At 46.9% G+C, this 18,321-nt stretch overlaps 1 protein-coding gene across 2 annotated transcripts in view; it reads right to left on the bottom strand.

Moving 5' to 3' along the window:
* Positions 1-909: 909 nt before the first annotated feature.
* The window catches only part of FHAD1 (forkhead associated phosphopeptide binding domain 1), a 165,286-nt gene continuing 147,874 nt past the window's right edge, over positions 910-18,321 (bottom strand). For both annotated transcript variants that reach the window (XM_045165685.1, XM_045165684.1), the window contains exons 29-34: positions 16,712-16,807; positions 15,831-16,051; positions 15,128-15,293; positions 8,708-8,788; positions 5,877-5,930; positions 910-1,464 (exon numbers count right to left, since the gene is read on the bottom strand). In XM_045165685.1, coding sequence (XP_045021620.1) covers positions 1,348-1,464; positions 5,877-5,930; positions 8,708-8,788; positions 15,128-15,293; positions 15,831-16,051; positions 16,712-16,807 — 735 coding nt within the window. In that variant the 3' untranslated portion in view covers positions 910-1,347. The remainder of the gene's footprint in view (positions 1,465-5,876; positions 5,931-8,707; positions 8,789-15,127; positions 15,294-15,830; positions 16,052-16,711; positions 16,808-18,321) is intronic.

Here is an 18,321-nt window from a genome sequence, read left to right as displayed (position 1 = left end):
TGGTGCTGGAGACTGCTTTTTGGATTTTGGGGATATGGTGCAATATAAGTAATATCATATTCTTTATGGAAAACTGGGGTTTTCAAGATTACTATTATTATTTTTAAAAAATAATTTAAAACTCTTTTTAAAATTTTTATTTTTTTTGGCTGTACCACCATGAGGCATGTGGGATCTTAGTTCCCTGATCAGGGATTGAACCTGCACCCCCTGCCTTGAAAGCATGGAGGCTTAAACACTGGATCACCAGGGAATTCCCTTCAAGATTATTTTTAAGGTCATGTGTAAGATGTACCTTCTCACTGTGTAAGATGTACCTTTAGTGGAATATCACGCAAATAATTTTTCCTATTTCCTTCTAGTTTTAATTGGTATAAAGAATGCATTTGGTTTTAAAATATAAAAATGTTTTTATTGTGGCTTTTTTAAAATTAAAAAAATTAGTGATATTCATGATTTCTGCTGTTCCACTCATTTTATTTGGTGGTCTTGGCCATGTAAGAAAGGCCATCTGTCGATGGCTACAGAGAGGGCAAAAATGAAAGTCTCTCCAAATACCATGGAAAGAGTGTGTCCACCTGGGCAGTGTGTGCCCTTTGGTGACTGGGTACTTGGTCTGTCCTGATGGCCTGTGACTTGAACTACTGGGCTTATCCTGCTGTGACAGAATGGGCAGTGTGAGACGGGAGGTAAATACCTGGGTTCCAGACCCAACCCTTGAATTTCTTAGCTCTGTGACTTTAGATGGGCCATTTAACCTCTCTGGACCTCAGCTTCCTCATTTGTAAAATGGGGAATATAATACTATTTACCTCCCAGGGCTTGGAGGAAGATTAGATGAGATGGGTTTTGAAAACTGCAGAGTGCCATATACATGTGACTCATTGTTACGGAAGCAATAAAAACAGGTTGGTGTTCAAATTTATTATAAGAAATTCAGATGTAAATGCATTATACCTTGGACCCAGCAGCCCCTGAGGTTACCTTTCTGTCCTGTGGCCCCAGTAACATGCCCTGGGTTTTCGCAACTGTGGATTTCTTGGAGCTCCGTGGAGGTGTGACATTTGGGTATGTCACAACCCAGACACATAAGTTTATCTACTGGGCCTAGGAGTCGGAATTTTGAACTAAGTCTTCACATGCCTGAGTGCGTTTACATTCGTAGATAGCTGTGAAAAGAGCCCCTCTCCCCACACACTCCGAAAAATTGCACTGCGCAAAATACCAGTCTAGGAAGCAACACACAGGGTAACAATAAGTCCTAAAAAAATGTCTTTGTGATTTGGTGCGGAAGAGTCTCTCTGACTCATGGAGGAGGATCTCGCGAGACCTGGCGGGATGATGTCTCTAGTTCCTTCCACCAGGCTTAGAAAACAGAAGGCTCTGGCTGGACTTGCTGGACATCTCTCTCTTTAGCATCTCTCTTTCTTGGTCCATCTTTGCAGCGGCTTTTCTGGCTCCAACCTTCAACAAGAGCAACAAATGCACAAACTTGACAATTGTAAGGAGATCCCCAAATACAGCACTCAAATGGGCTTTACTCAAAATAAAGTATTTGTAAAAAAGAAATTATATACAGACATAGATGTGTGCAAAAAGAAGCTAAAATAATCCACTATTCTCACACTACCCACAGGTAACCTTATTGACATTCCGATGTACTCCCTTCCAGATATACAGATAACGCTTTCTCTTCTTATATTTTCTTTCTTTTTTTTGGTTTTTGAAACCAGGAGTTTCTGATTATGGGCACATTCATTGGGATGGACTTTCTCTTGAAAAGCTGTTACTAAACTGAATGTCTTATGTCTCTGATGTCTTAGGAGGAGAAAAGGCAGGATATTCAAGGGGAATCGGTCTAACCCTATTCTAAGCACTGCCCTTGCCGTGGGGCAGTCCTGAGTATGACTCTGTCCCTGGTCTTAGCTGATCAGGCACTTTGGCACAGGCTCGGCTTTTCAGATGGTCACCCCTAGGATTTAGGATTATGGGCTCTATGATGCTACTTACTACCTGAGCTGGTTCTTTGAACTGGGGGGACCGTGAGGTCATCCCTTTTTATCACATGACCAGAGATAGACGAGATCAGGGGAGATTTAGGCACAGAGAGGTGATATGAGCTCTGTGTATGTGTTTGTGTGCAAGAGAGATGACGCTTGGGAGATGGCGGCCTACCAGTTCTCTTTTGAGGCCAGGCTCTCTCTTAGCTCTCAGTATTTATGAGGCACTCACTCTTACATCCTTATAAAAGCCCCCTCCCTCTTTCTGAATAGGTTTCTATTCATTGCAACCCAATAATCTCTCTCTCACACGGTTCTGTTTATACTGCAGATACAATTGTAACTTGCAAGTTTCTTTCCAACAGGCTTCACATCACCAGCCCTACTTCCTGCAAGTTTTTGACTCCAACTCATGCCCCTGGGGAAAGAGGGCCTGCGGGCCTACAGGTAGTCAAGTTTCAGCTCTGCCTCTGAAAGCGTGATCCTTGGTCTCCTCATCTGTCAGATAGGGGCCAGAATGTCCTGTCTTCCTCAGGGGTTGAGAGGAGGTTCTGGGTGGATTTAAATGGAAGGGGCTGGTAGGACCTTCTCTGTAACTCTTTTCATTTTAAGACAGGCTTAAAAATCACGTTCTGTGCCTGACCTATGCCAGTGGCTGCCAGGAGTCTTGAAATGTGCTTTGAGATTGCTTTCAAAATCATTGCAGGAAAACATTTCAGGGTGAGGTAGGCTAAGATCTCTACACTAGCCCACAAAGTAAATATTGGTGGGAATGCCCACATAAAAGAAAAACAGGCAGCAAATGTCGAAAATCTTTTGCCTCTAAACCAGTTTTCCTTTGTATCCTTTTTAGTTTGATTTTCAATAAAATTGGATGGGTCCCCAGGGCCAGTGCCCTGACCTGGTGTGGGGCTGGCTGTCAGAGTGAGAGTCTGGGTGTTTGTTAAAAATGAAGATTCCTTAGTCCCAGGGTCCCCCAAGTCCCAGGTCTGCCATGAGCTTGAGGTGGGAAGCACCACAGAGCAAGCTTTGGTCAACTTTTTTGAGTGATGAGGTCAGGGACAGCAAAAGGCAGAGGGGATGGCTGAACCAGGGAAAGGAAGGGGTGAGGAATGGGAACTGTGAAATTCAAGTGTGAGCCCGAGGTTGGGGAAGCCTGGCTGGTCTGTCCCTAGCCAGGGACCTCCCGCAACCCATTCATCCTGCATGTTTGGAATCGCATTCCCGGCTCACCCTTAGAAGAACAAGGCCAGGATAGGAGCCTGTCATTTAAATGAGGACATTTCAATTGGAAATTTGGCAGTTCTATTTCCAGTTTTTTAAGGAATCTCCACACTGTTCTCCATAGTGGCTGTACTAGTTTGCATTCCCACCAACAGTGTAATAGGAGGGGAGTTCAGGATGGGGAACACATGTACACCCATGGCGCCATTCATGTCAATGTATGGCAAAACCACTACAATATTGTCAAGTAAAAAATTAATTAATTAATTAAAAAAATAAATTGGAAATTTGGAAATTAACTGGGATAATTCCAGTTAATACTCAGGGCATACTGGAGTGGCAGATCGGGGCACAAAGGTCCCAGTTCATTCCACACCACCTCAGGTCTTGATTTTAAATATCCCTACTTCAGGGAGGCCTCTCCTGGTCCTTGGACTGGGGAGGGGGAGGGAGAGGTCCTTGTGAAAAGTGTTCCTGAGCTCAGGAACAACTCAGAAAGTACTGCATTGGCCAAAAAGTTCATCCGGGTTTTTCCATAACATTTTAATGGTAAAACCTGAATTAACTTTTTATCCAACCCAATATTTGTTTATTTATTTGCCTCAGAATAAAAAGCCATGAAAGACTGGGAGTTTTACATGTTTCTTCATTGATCTAACCTGGCGTTTCTCATTCTTTTTTTCATTATCATCCTTTTCCTTAAAAAGCCTTCTTAGACATTTTTTCCTAATTGCTTTTGTTGTTGTTTAGCCTCTAAGTCATGTCCAACTCTTTTGAGATCCCATGGACTGTAGCCCACCAGGCTCCTCTGTCCATGGGATTTCCCAGGCAAGAACATTGGAGTGGGTTGCCATGTCCTTCTACAGGGATCTCCCCAGCCCAGGGATCGAATCGGTATCTCCTGTATTGCAGGTGGATTCTTTACCGCTGAGCCACCTGGGAAGTTCTCACCTCCGTGAAATTTGATTATTACAGATAGCACTGTGTGTATTTCTGTGCTTTATACATTAAAAAAGTAGAGTTTTGCCCTCTCAGGGGTGATATTGCTGCCACTGAGAATAGGATTGAATCCTAACACCTGAATATTACCCGCCATATCGCAAGCCTCTCAACAAATATTCGTTGAATGAATGAAGGCTGGGGTCGTATCTCTGTTCATTTTTCTGTCCCCAGTTCCTAGCACAGTATGTGGCCTAGACTAGGTATTCAATTTATTAACTAGAAGATTTTCCCCTTTAGCATATGATAGATAATTATAGAAGACTGTTAGCTGCAGAGGAAAAAAAAATCAATATGAATCCCATCGGATCTTAAAAAGGAAGAATGTGCTAGTTCTGAAGCATACTAGAGATGGAGACTCTGTTATAAGAAAGGCTGAGACTCTCTGGGAGTCTCTTATGTGAGACTGAGAGAGCAAACTTTACACGTCCCATCTCTATCAATGTGGTCCTGGTGACTCCATCCCCTGAAGGACTCCAGGTCCACTCTGGAGGAAGAAGTCGCCCAAGCTACACTTGGTAGGGAACCTGGAGGAAACCTTTCTGTACCAAGGAGATTTCAGACACCAACTTCTAAGCTGGGGCTGGAATGCAAGAAAAATGGGAAGCTGGCTCTTTGCTCTCAGCCAAAGCACCATTTGCCCCTACTCTGTTAAAGCCAAAGGCAGCGTGAGATGCCAGGGGGGTCTCGTATCTCAGAGAAGCACAGTGTTCCCACAACATCTGGGACCCATGTCAATATCCCCTCTGTCATTTTACATCCCCAGGGGGTCCTCAGACAAAACCTAGCTTAGGGCTCTTTCCTCCTCCTCCGCTTCAGTCATATATGTGAATGAATAAGGGACAAACTTCCCCAAATTTCCGCTTCGCAGGGTGGCAAAGGTCTCAGGTCCACAGGGGCCCCCAGGACGCTCCCTGTCATTTTAATGTCCTGCTCTGGGACAGTAACCATCTTCTGGCCTTAGAACAAGGATGCTGGTTGAGAAGAAGCTTCCATTTTCCAAATATATCCCTCACCTAGAATATCTTTGTTTCTTCTACCAGTGATAATTTGGTTGCTTCAGAATGACTGTGGCCTTTTATCAAACTTGAATATGTCTCTTCTCTCTTATTCAACCAAAATGTGTTCAGCTTTCAAGCTCCCTGAGAGCTTGCCTCTACTTTCTGCAAAGTGGGAATGCGGATTGGCTTAATTCCAGTTCCAGGGCTGATTTGTCAATGGCAATGTTTCAACATGCTCAAGATTTCAAAGTCTTAATTCTCAACTTTTAAAAGAATTTTAGAGGATGCTTCTGTGAAACTCAAGAGAAATGCCATTGGAAGTGTTATCAGGTTTATTACCTGGAAGTTTATAACCTCAATAAGAAAAGCCAGCACTCTCACCTGGGTGTCAGATGTCTCCAACTTAGCAGTGTGGCTCTGGACAAATGGTCTCTAAGCCTCAGACACCTCATCTGAGAATTGGGTATAATAACAAAACCCACCCCCCATAGGGTTGTTGTGAAGCTTAAATAAGATACTGCAGGTCAAGTGCTTAGCTCTGTGTGCATGGCACACGCTAAATCCTCAGTACACGATAGATACTGTGTCACTGTTGACTGGGCTTCCTGCTGATATTCTATGGTTTTCTCTCTTCCCTTCTCTCCTGGCTCACCTGGAAATTTGAGTTCTGCATCTTGTTCTTCACCGCCTCTACAAACATTCGTCTCTTTAACACAGAAAGAATATTGACAAATTTTAGCTTATGCTCTGCTTTGTCTTTTGCATCAAAGAAAAACAGATTTTTCTCAACTTTCGGATGCTACCCATTTGGATGAAATGTTGAGCCTTCCTAGGGGAGGACATGACGATGAGGATCTGCAGAAGAGGGAGGGGATAAGGATGGCAGGGATGGGGTGGGGAGGGTGGTGTCTGTGGAAGAGGGTGTGGCTTTGGGGCAACGCTACACTGTCCTGCTGAACCTCTTAGAGATCTCTGTTCCAGATTCCAGTAGAGAAGGAGGTGGGTCAACCAAGAAGGCTATGAAGGATGCTATATTCTCCTTGGAGGGCAGATCTGCTTTAGGGGGAAGCACAGCCTTCCAGGTCATTAGAAGAGGCTGTACATGTACAGTGGTTTCCACCCAATGGCCTAGGCATGACAAAAGCCCCAGTGGTAAACCTCCCTGGCAGGGACTTTGGGGGCCTGTTGGGAAGCCATCACCGAGAATCTGGAGCCCATTCCCCTGGGGTTTGATTACCATTGCTGCCCTGATCTGCTCAAGACTCCCCACCTCAGGGACAGTTCATCAAAGAAAGAGCATCCCCGAGACACTGGAGACACCAAAGGGAGAGGGAACTGGGGTCCCCCTTGCACATCGACATCCTGCAGGTGAATGTGTAGGGGGGTCAGGAAGGGGACTTTCTCAGAGAGAGCCCTGAGCATCAACTGGGGTCACCGACCTGATTCCTACAGGGGCCAGGGAAGTAAAGGAAGTGGGTGAGGTGAGCCAGGGGAGGGGTGGCAGCAAGTCCATGAGCCCAGCGCTAAGGGGCCTGGAAGACAGAGGCTTGTGATTTTGTGGGACTGTGGGCCTAGTGTCCCCAGATCTTGCAAGTTTCTCAGAGAAGCTGGAAATCTGGAGTATTCTGTTAAACTGCCCTACTTTGAAATGTACCAAAAAAAATCCCATGAGTCAAATGAAATATGTCTGTGGGCTGCCATCTTGCGACACCTGCTTCAGAACCTCCCCGCCTGGTGTCTAGTTGGTGCTCAGTAAGTGCTGGAGGGGTTGTCAGATAAAATACAGGATTCCCAGTTCAATCTGAATTTCAGAATGAAACCAAAATATTTTTTACTATGAGTGTGCCCCTGTACAATATTTAGAACATATTTATACTTAATAACTGTTTATTGTTTATCTGCAATTAAAACTTAACACATCCTGGCCATGCTGTTTTTTTCCCCCCTCAAATCTGGCAATGCTACTGGGCATTCATAAAATTCATGGAGGAAGTAAGGCCATCTTTTGGGACAGGTCATAGGTACTAGTAAGTCTCTTCCATTCTCCCTGAAGGACGCTAACTCTCCCCTCAGAGGACTGTCCACGAAGGCTTATGCGCCCATATCAAACAGAGAGTTGTCTTCCAGACGTTTTTCATGGAGGCCTTGAGCCTGCAGCCACTCAATATTTATCACAAACTCACTTGAGGCAGTCACCGTCCAAATTTCCAGATATTATAAAGCAGTGGTATTAAACCAACAACCTCCTTCTTTCCCATCCCACCCCCACCTTTCCCCCCTAAACCTTTTATCCAAGCAAAATTCCAAGAGGAACTTGGGGTATAAAACAGACAGTGGAGAGCTTCTCTGGTGGGAGAAAGGTGTGTGTGTGTGTGTTGAGAGTCATCCCCTTCCCATGGCACCCAGGGCTCCAGGGAACCCCAGTGTGAACACTGCTCTGAAATACCTTTTTGGGTTAAGTCCTATCAGTGGATGGCTGGCACTGAAGGGCAGAGCCTGGCCCGTGTGCACATGCTTTTCCTGGACTCACTGGGATATGATCATCAGTTTGTCTCAAGATCTGTGCACAGCCATGACCCAGGTAGCACTGCATTGCTATTCTTAGGGGTGTTTCGCATTACACCTCACAGTGTCCTCTCTGGAACACTTCTGAGCATCACACTCATCATATCTCATGTACACAGTGAACTCTGGACCATGCTGGGTTTTCCATTTCCCATTGGCTACCAGAAAGCCCACTGTCTAATGGGGCTCCCCTTTGGCAGGTGAGGGGGTGTTATAACAGGCACCTTCATCCTTATTTTTGGCTCCATTTTGTACCATCCCCCACTTCTTCCACCTGCTGCTGCCGCTGCTGCTGCTAAGTCGCTTCAGTCGTGTCCGCCTCTGTGCGACCCAATGGACGGCAGCCCACCCGGCTCCCCGGTCCCTGGGATTCTCCAGGCAAGAACACTGGAGTGGGTTGCCATTTCCTTCTCCAATGCATGAAAGTGAAAAGTGAAAGTGAAGTCACTCAGTCGTGTCCGACTCTTCGCGACCCCATGGACTGCAGGCTACCAGGCTCCTCCATCCATGGGATTTTCCAGGCAAGAGTACTGGAGTGGGGTGCCACTGCCTTCTCCGCTTCTTCCACCTACTGTACTTCATTCTTAGGGCAGAGGTTTCTGGGATTCTTTACTCCTACCTTCTTCTTTTCTTATGGTTTTGTCTCTATGTCCCCAAATCATTTAGCACCCAGGATGGTTGCACTGCCCTTCTGCCTTCTCTCACTTCCAGATCCTGGGTCTCTCAGGTCCCTTGTGCAGGTTGCAGGCAGGAGAAGGGGCAGGGGCAGGGGCTGGGGTGGGGAGGGGAAGGGAGTGGAGGAGGGTGGAATGTTTTTTGGGCTGCCCACGCTGGCGCTTGCACCCCACAAGCTCTTGCCCTTTGAAAATAAGGTATCTACTTTGTGTCTGGCTGCAAGATCAGAAAGGGTCTCTGTACCTGCCTCTCTTTCTCTTTGAAGGAACAGTTGCAAGCTGCTGACTCTTTGGCATTTCTCTGTTCGAGGTCCTCTAAACGTTCCTAAGTGAAAATATCAGGTGAGCAAGACAGTGTTCAATGTGTCCCCACCTGTTCCATTTGCAGACACACCTCTGAGGTTGCTAGGAGATGCTGGGACTCACTGGGATTGGTGGGCAGAAGAAGCGGGGCAGGTGAGGGTCTTTTTCTTTAGCCGTCGTCTGTCTGTATGCTGCACCAGCCTAGCCACATTGCGCTACTTCATCATCGTGGGCAGGAGAGCACCATCCACAAGCCCCTCCCATCGCACGCTCCTCCTACACAACATCTACCAATTTCTGCTTGTTGGCTAAAAACACACAAGTGGTGCTGAGGAAACCAGGATCTTGAGAATACCTGGGCCCAAGGAAATCCTGGAAAATGGTGCGTTAAATAGAAGAGTGAGAATAACCATGATGGCAGGTGAGCATGTATCCTACGTGGTCCCATGTACAAGGGTTTTATAAGCAACCTCCCATTTCATCCAAGGCTACTGAGTTAGGTGCCCTTTTTATTCTCATCTTAAAAACAAGGGACATGAGCTAATTAAGCAGAAGGAACTTTAGGGGGCTCCTGCCTGGCTGAGGGGGCTTCCCAGGTGGCGCAGTGGTAAAGAATCTGCCTGCCAATGCAGGAGCCGCTGGTTCGATCCCTGGGTCAGGAAGATTCCCCGGAAGGAAAAAAAATGCAACCCACTCCAGTATTCTTGCCAGGATAATCCCATGGACGGAGGAGCCTGACGGGCTAACAGTCCACGGGGTCACAAAGAGTGGGACTCGACTGAGTGACTTAATCACACACGCTCGCTCACTGGGCTGAGGCCACAGGCAAAGTGCTGGCCATCCCCCCTAGTCAGGACTTCATTGGCTGGAGATTTGATTGGCAGGCGAGCTGAACGAGTTTCTGCCAGAAGCAGCCGGTGCCCTTCAGCCTTTCTTAGACTTCAAGTCCTAAGTAAAAGGGTTTGCGTGCTTTTCAAATGGCCACATCTGTGCATTTAAAATTTTCCTATTGAAAACCCCCAGCATTAGCCCATTCACAAAAGGTATCTGGGTCCTTTCTTGGCTGTGACCCGAGTGGTATTCACCGAGGAGAAAAGAGTGTCACAGAAGAGCTGCCGGCTTTGGGAGGACCAGGGAGGGCGTCAGCTGGCAGGAAGCTCCCTGAAAGAAACGCAGGACTCCCCACCCATCCATGGGCTGTCTATTCTTCCCCTTAGAAAAGGGGCTTGCCGTGTGCCAGGCACTGCGGGCATCTTGCCATTTAACCCTCCCGCTGCCCCACGGAGCGGGCCTCTTGTTAGCATCTTTGGTTGTTTTGGTTGAGGAACGTGAGATAGAGGTCAAGCCACCTACTCAGGGGTCACTAGGGGCAGGGGCGGGGCTGGACTGCTGTTTGTCTGACTCCACCTCTGGCCTCTGAGAGACACTACGGGCTTCTCGAGTGACTTGGACGTGGATTAGAGTGAGATTGGCTGGGCCAGGGTCCCTTCTCTCTGCCACGTGGAGAGAGCCACAGACTCAGGGCCTTCCAGAGCCCCTGGTGATGACCACCGGGTTCTCTGTGAATGTCTAGCCTTTTGTATCAAGTCTCATGTTCACAGCCAGAGGTATTAGTGTGGAAATACGACTTTTGATTCTGGAAGGTGCTGCTTAGTGAAGAGATGGTCAAACATTTAAGACGATAAACTACATTTTGGGGGGTGGGGGTTGGGGGGGGGTGGATTCTGAAGCTTCAGATGTGTTAATTTCATCTCAGTGCTTCAGCCCTGCAAGCTCAATGAACAGGGTGAACAGTGTCAAAGTTTTGTATAGGAGGCTAAAAAGTAAGGCTCCTTGTGAAAATACTAGGTGTAAAACTTAGGAAAGAGGAATTCTATTTTCTGTTAATTTCCACTTAAAAACAATGAAGACATACTCCCTGGAAGGAACTGATGCCAAGACGAATGTATACACGTGCCCTTTAGAATCCAGCAAAACTGTAAAGTTTATTATTTTTTTCTTCCTGATAAACAGGGATTTCTGATGACATAGTAATAAGAAGCCTCAAATGCAAACCCGAGTCCTGGAGCGAATACTGTGGGAGCAATGGTAAGAGAAATACGAGGCAGGCACCCGGGTAAGGGAGACGCAGAAGGAAGGGGTGTGGGAAAGTGAACGTGGGCTGGGAGGGCAGCAGGTGGGAGGGAATCCTGTTTCTGCAGCTGAGCAGCCAGGGAGTGGTACCCTCTGTCAACTCAGCCCTCCCCTCTCTCAAGTGGGCTGATGCTCACCAGCTTCCCTTGTGGGGTTGATGGGAGAGATGAAGCCTGTACGGTGTGGAGCAGGTGCCTGCCCCTTGGTAAATGATAAAGTAAAGTAAATGATACTTAAAGTGCTCAGTAAATGATATCATTGGCGATGCCATGACTGTGGTTGTAGTTCATGTACATCTTTTCTCCAATTGTGAATTTCACGAATTTTAAAGCTCCTAGCTCTAGCTCTTCTGGGGACCCTGACACAGGTTCAGCTTGGCCATTTCAGACCCTTCTCTGCTGAAGGATATCTAGCGCCAAACAGGCTGGCACGTCCCCTGCATTGTGTATGAATGAGGCAGCCCATGAATAATGCATGTGAAGCCTGATTATGTAAATCCTCAGGTTTTCAGTACATGACAATGGCCTTTTTTGGGTCCTTTGCTGTCCCATTCTGTGGTCTGGTGTCTCTGCTTTGGGGCCTCACCTGCCAAGCCCTGGGGCTCCGGGGGATGCCTCAGGGAGGGGTGAGCTCTCCAGAGGGCACATCAAAGGGAAAGTCAGAACTCTGTCAGTGGCCCAGCTCTCCCTGGCATTGCTTGGTGTGAAAGGAAACTGTCCTCTGCCTGAGGCAGCCCCATGACACACGCAGACTGAGGTCTGTGATGTTTAATTCAGAACGGTGAGCACTAGAAACACCACATCCGGGCTCCCTCAGAGCAGGACAGCAGCCACTTTCATTTCTGGGGCTACAAGCCAGAGAGCCTGCTGTCTGGAAACCTCCTGCCTGGAAAGTTTGCAGAATGGAGGACAGCCTTCTGCAAGGAATTCATCTGACCATCACCTCTTGGTTGAGAAAGACATCCTTCTATGACCTTTTAAGGCCTGCCCTCCTGGCCTCCTTAGAGCTCATGTAGGCAACACACTCACAAATACACACACACACAAACACACAGCACATACTCACAGGCATACACACAAGCATGCGTGCAAAAATACACAGCTCCAAGTTAGAAATACTAATAGGTACAAGGAGGCAACTGGGGCCACACCTGCAAAAAATGCAGGACCTAGAACTAGAGAGATCTGGGGCTAGGTAAAGGCTCTACTTGGGACTTCCTTGGTAGCTCAGACAGTAAAGAATCTGCCTGCAATGCTGGAGACCTGGGTTCGATCCCTGGCTCAGGAAGATCCCCTGGAGAAGGAAATGGCAATCTACTCCAGTATTCTTGCCTAGGAAATCCCATGGGCTGAGGAGCCTGACAGGCTGCAGTCCATGGGGTTGCAAACAGTCAGATATGACTGAGCAACTAACAAGACTCTGTGAACTACCAGCTACTCTATGAACTTGGACAAGTCTCTTTTTAAATTCGTTGAGCCTCAGTTTCCTCATCTGTAAAATGGGTATCATCATGACAACTGGGAAGGGCTACCAGAGGCATTAATAACTCTGATCATGGCTGCATAGCATGAGTGGAGCCCAATGCCTGCAGATATCATGAAGAGATGGGGGCTATGGTAATTTTCCCTGTTTGCCTGATGCCTGCCTGGAGATCTGCTCGACCTTAGGTGAGAGTGAAGGACCAGGGCGAGTCTGATCTATTTAGGAGTTGCTGTGCCAGTGCCCAGTTGGGCTAGTGACATGCTGCTGACCACAGGAGTGGACGGTCATGGGTGTTAACTGCCAAGAAGACCAGAGACCCCACTACTGACGGCAGTGCAGGCACAGGGTTACAGCGAGCTTCTGGAGCTGGTTTTCAGGTGCTGCCCACGCCTGTCTCGATGTGTGTGGGGACTTTTGGCAGCAGACTCTACTGGGTCTGGGGCAGCACTCACTTCAGAGACCACCTGCGCAGTCGGCTGGCCACAGGGAAGACAGCCTCATCCACCTGCCGAGTCCCAGGCCCTGAGCTGCATGCTTCAGAGCCTGGACAGGTGTACCTGGGCATCGGAAACCGACTGGTTCTGAGTTCAGACAGTGAGAGCTTGGATAGGAAGGGTTACTGTGTTGTATTCAATCCTCACAACAATCCTGCCAGGCAGGTGCTCTTAGCTCCCATTCACTGATGAGGAAAGTGAGGGTCAGAGAGGGGGACTGATTTGCACAAGGTCACACAGTAAGCAGGGGGATTTGACCCCAGGACCCACTGAGGCTTGTGCCATGTGATAGATGAGATAGTAGGATGAGGGGAGGAGGTGGCCTCTTTTAGCTGGATCCCCAGCCTGAGTGTCAGTCTTGGTCTCTCAGGTCAATGCTGTCACCAGGTTCATGCCAGGAAGCAAATCCCTCATTCCCATGCCTTTCCTCTGTGGCTCCCACAGCCTCGAATGCACACCTGTCCATCCCTTTGGTGGACAAACTCCAACTCTCCTTTGCAATTCATAACAAATGTCAGCACTTGGAACACACTCTCTGAATGCTTTAGACTGAGCCAAGTACCCTTCTCTGGATCTGAACAGAGCCCTTACCCCACTAAGTCAGCCTGAAATCAGCTCTTTACCTGTATGTTCTGCACTGAAAAATATGTCCTTCAAGGACATATATCTATACTCACCTGATCATTCATCTACCTGAACACATACTGATCCACTGATCTGGTGTCCATCCATCCACCCATCCATCCATCCATCCATCCACCTGTCCTTCCATCCATCCATCCATCCATCCATCTACCTGTCCTTCCATCCATCCATCCATCCATCCATCCATCCATCCACCTGTCCTTCCATCCATCCATCCATCCATCCACCTGTCCTTCCATCCATCCATCCATCCATCCATCTACCTGTCCTTCCATCCATCCATCCATCCATCCATCCATCCACCTGTCCTTCCATCCATCCATCCATCCACCTGTCCTTCCATCCATCCATCCATCCATCCACCCATCCATCCATCCATCCACCTGTCCTTCCATCCATCCATCCATCCATCCATCCACCTGTCCTTCCATCCATCCATGTACCAAATATTTATTGGGTGTCTACTATTCTCTGGGTACTCAGAATAGCAAGTTGAAAATCTTTATTCTCAGAGAACTTATTCATCTGTGTATCCCTTGCACCTGGCAGAACAATGAAAGTAAGAACAACAGATACCACTTTAAAAAATTCAGGATGTTTGCTAAGCTTATTGTGGCAATTGCTTCGTGTGGCATGGAAGTCAAATCATTATGCTGTATACCTTAAACTCAATACAGTGTCAATTACATCTCAATAAAACTGGCAGAAAAATAGTTAGAAATGGAAAGAACAAGGTAAAATACATGAATTATCAAAAGTTAAAAAAAATACAGACAAGCTAGGCTAGGAGTCTCAGAGAGCACTGTTTACAGCAGTCAAGACATGGAAGCAACCTAAATGTCCACAGACAGAGGGATGGATAAAGAAGACGTGGTACATATATAGAGTGGAATGTTACCCAGCCGTAAAAAGAGTGAAATAATGCCATTTGCAGCAACATAGATGGACCTAGAGAGTACCATACTAAGGGAAGTAAGGCAGACAGAGAAAGGCAAGCATCATATGATATCACGTATATGTGGAGTCTAAAAAACTGATACAAGTGAGCTGATTTATAAAACAGAAACAGACTCACAGTTTGAAAACAAACTTATGGTTACCAAAGGGGAAAGGTGGAGGGGGGATGAATGAGGCATTTGGAATTAACACATACACACTACCATATATAAAACAGATAATCAACAAAGACCCGTGTGTAGCACAGGGAATGCTACTCAGTATTCTATAATAACCTATCTGGGAAAAGAATCTGAAAAAGAATGGATATATGTGTATGTATAACGGAACCACTTTGCTGTGCACCCGAAACTAACACAAAATTATAAATCAGCTCTACTCCAATACAAAATTAAAAATTAAATTAAAAGAAAGAAAGAAAATACAGACAAGCTAGACTCTGAGTCTCAGAGTGGTTCAGAAACCTGCCTGAAGTCACACAGTAAATGGAAGAGCTACAGTCTAAACTTAGGTCTGTCTGATGCTAAAGCTATTCTGCATCAGTAAATGCCTCCTATACTGCCTAGATCCCGCTGGGACCTCAGCTGGCCATTTCTAAAGGGGGCAGAGGGGCAGCCTCAGAGATTCTGCTCCAAGCAGGCACCACTCACCTTCTGCTGCCTGATCGCCCTGTTGACCCTCTTCTCCTGGTGCAACTGCTGCTCCATGCGCTCCAGGGCCTCCTTGAGCAGCGCCTTCTCTTCGGCCTCTTTGTAGATGTCATCCTCCAGCTTGGCCACCTGTGACTGGTACATCTGAACCGACACTTTGCTCTGCCTGAGCACACGGGAGAGACAAAGTCTCTTTCCCCCTCATCTTTCTCACTTACCAGCAATGCCCCTGTCCTGGGAGATTCTCAAGACACTTCTGTGTCCGCCTAACTTAGCGGTTTCATTACAAGTGGGAGAGAATGATGAAGTTTGGGGACTAGAGGGCAGTATAAATAGCTCACGGGCTGCGTAAGTGTGGCATGAAGCTGACACAGATTATATTACCAGTCCCTCCCAATTTCCCAGGGAGGGTCAGGGAACTGATACTACTGAAAATAAGATGGAATTATGAAAAGCACACACATGGTGAAATATCAGACACATTCATAAAAGGTGCACCTTACCCCTTAAGAGAGTATAGGGCACTTTAACTGCTGCTTTCTGGCCCAGAGGACTCACCTCCATCAGACCCTGAGTCATGATCCCGCCTCCCCTGCACACCCAGACCTCTGTCCTCCTGTCTTGGTCCAGAGGTCTGCTGCTGCCCTGAGGTTTAGCCTGGAGAATGGAGGTCCAAGCCTTTCTGCAGGGACATGGGCCTTACCTGAGTTGTTCAATGTCTTTCTCGTATCCTCTCAAAAGCTCCTCTTTTCTCTGCAGCCGGTTCTTGAGTTGGGTGATCTTATCGAACACCATATCGAGGTCTCTTTGTCGAAGCTGGTTGACTCTCTCCCTCTCTTTGGGGGAGAGGTGTTTCATAGACACATGACCTGACATATCTTTGATGTTCATCAGACTCCCGAGTGTTTTGCTCATATCCATGTACTACGAGAAAGCGTTTCGCAGGTAAGAGGCTTGGTCCACCACCACTGGTGGCTGCTTTAATAAGGAGTGTGTATGCTGTGCTCAGTCACTCAGTCGTGTCTGACTCTTTGCGATCCCATGGACGGTAGCCCGCTAGGCTCCTCTGTCCATGGGATTTCCCAGGCAAGAATACTGGAGTGGGTTGTCATGCCCTCTTCCAGGGGATCTTCCCAACCCACAGATCAAACCTGCATCTCCTGCACTGGCAGGCGGATTCTTTACCACTGAGCCACCCGGGAAGCCCTTTAATAAGGAGGCAAGTGTCTAATTCTGTTTCATTCATTTTCTGCAATCACAGAGAACACATGCTTTGGAAAGGAGTACAATTGGGGCTTTTAATCCGACTTTCATGTTCCCTGCATCCATTTATGCTATGCCTTTTTGAGAACCAGGGGGAAAATGACAACAGATAGAAACATTTATTCTTGCTATCCAGTTTTCCAAGGAATTCAACTATGCAATTTCCAACCCATGCTGGGATAGCAAATGGGTCCCGCAGAGCTGTAATAATGACTAAATATCTACGTAGGGTTGATGTTTAGTTAAGCTATCTGGTGGTTAACACTACCTGAGGGGGTTGCGGGTTTGGACAGGAGGGGGACTGAGGCTAGGTGTACATACCAGCTTTTCACTGAGATCCAGAGCCTCAGTTGCATCTGTTTTCCCTAATTTATTGGTGGCCATGATGGACCCTGGGCTGGAAAGGCCATTTTGAGGCTGAAATAAAAAAAGAAATAAAAACTCTCTCTTGGTATTCATTATGATTTTCTACATCCAGAAGAATAACCCAAAGAATAACCGAAGAACTGGAAAGTTCCTAAAGAATAACTTGACAGTTGTGGTCAATCACTAAGTCACGTCCACCTCTGCAACCTCATGGACTGCAGCACTCCAGGCTTGCCTGTCCTTCACTGTCTCCTGGAGTTTGCTCAGATTCATGTCCACTGATTTGATGATGCCATCCAGCCATCTCATTCTCTGTCGCCCCCTTCTAGCTGTTTTTTTTTTTTTTTTCCAGTCTGATTCCTCTGAGAACTGCTTTCTTACAGCTCTGTTCCCATCCCTTAAGAGCATAACTTTTCTTGAAATGACACATCATTAGTCCCGCTCTTTGGTCACTGTCCGTCTTCCCTCTAGACCAGCAGTTCTCAACCCGGGATGACTGTGCATTCTCCCTTTACCTGGGACATTTAGCAATGCCTGGACACGTTGGTGGTTGTCACAACTGCTACTGGCATCTAGCGTGTAGAGGCCAAGGATGCTGCTGAACACCCGGTGACACACAGGGTAGTCCCCCAAGCAAAGAGTTACCAGGCTCAAAAAACTGGTAGCACCAAGGCTGAGAAGATAAGCTTCAGAAAAACAGGAGTCCTGTTGCCTTTGCTCAGCTACTCTTTCTCCTGCTCCTTTTCTCCTTTTAATTACTGCCAGCCTTGGAGGTTTCCTGCTCTGTGGTGTCAGTGGTGGGATGAGGGGTTGTTGCCAAGGAGAAGACAAATCTTGGAAGCAGGATCAGGATATGGGATCCAGCTGAGCTCCCCACCTGGAGATGGTCCCTCCCTCTCTACTCTCAGAGGAGGGTTTGCTCTTAGCAGGAAAACCAACACGTTTCTTTCTTTCATTCTTTTTTTTAAAATATTGTTTTGATGTGGATCATTTTTTAAAAGTCTTTATTGAATTTGTTATAATATTGCTTCTGTTTTATGTTGTTTTTTAGCCCTGAGGCATGTGGGATCCTAGCTCCCCAAAAAAGGATCAAACACTGCACCCCCTGCATTGGAAGGTGAAGTCCTAACCACTGGACTGCCAGGGAAGTCTCAAAGCAACACATTTCTGAAGATTCACACGTCTAGCAAATGTGTAGCAAATGAGATTGAATGGTTTTAATTATTTCTTCCAACAGCCTAAGGATGGTGTGGATCCAGCTGTGGCAGCAAACCATGCCCAGCAGGTCCTCTGATTAACACTAACCTGAGCTGTCCATTGTCATGTGTCAATCAAATGCCCAATCAAACACCTTCCACCTAACAATCAAATTACTTCTGCAAATCTGGGCAAATCAAACAAAGCCCCCTAAGGAAGGAAGGCTTTCTTGAATAATACCATTGAAATACTATTTAATAATAATCACAAGTATCATCTATTAAGTGCTTACTATGAGCTAGGCACTGGCATAAGCACTTTACATAATTATCTCCTTTTACAGCTGGGAGATGGAGTCCCAGAAAGGT

The sequence above is a fragment of the Bubalus bubalis genome, chromosome 5, assembly GCF_019923935.1.
Source record: "Bubalus bubalis isolate 160015118507 breed Murrah chromosome 5, NDDB_SH_1, whole genome shotgun sequence".
Classification (NCBI taxonomy): Eukaryota; Metazoa; Chordata; class Mammalia; order Artiodactyla; family Bovidae; genus Bubalus; species Bubalus bubalis.
Note: the sequence above shows the minus strand (reverse complement) of the source record. Positions and strands in the feature narration are given on the sequence as shown.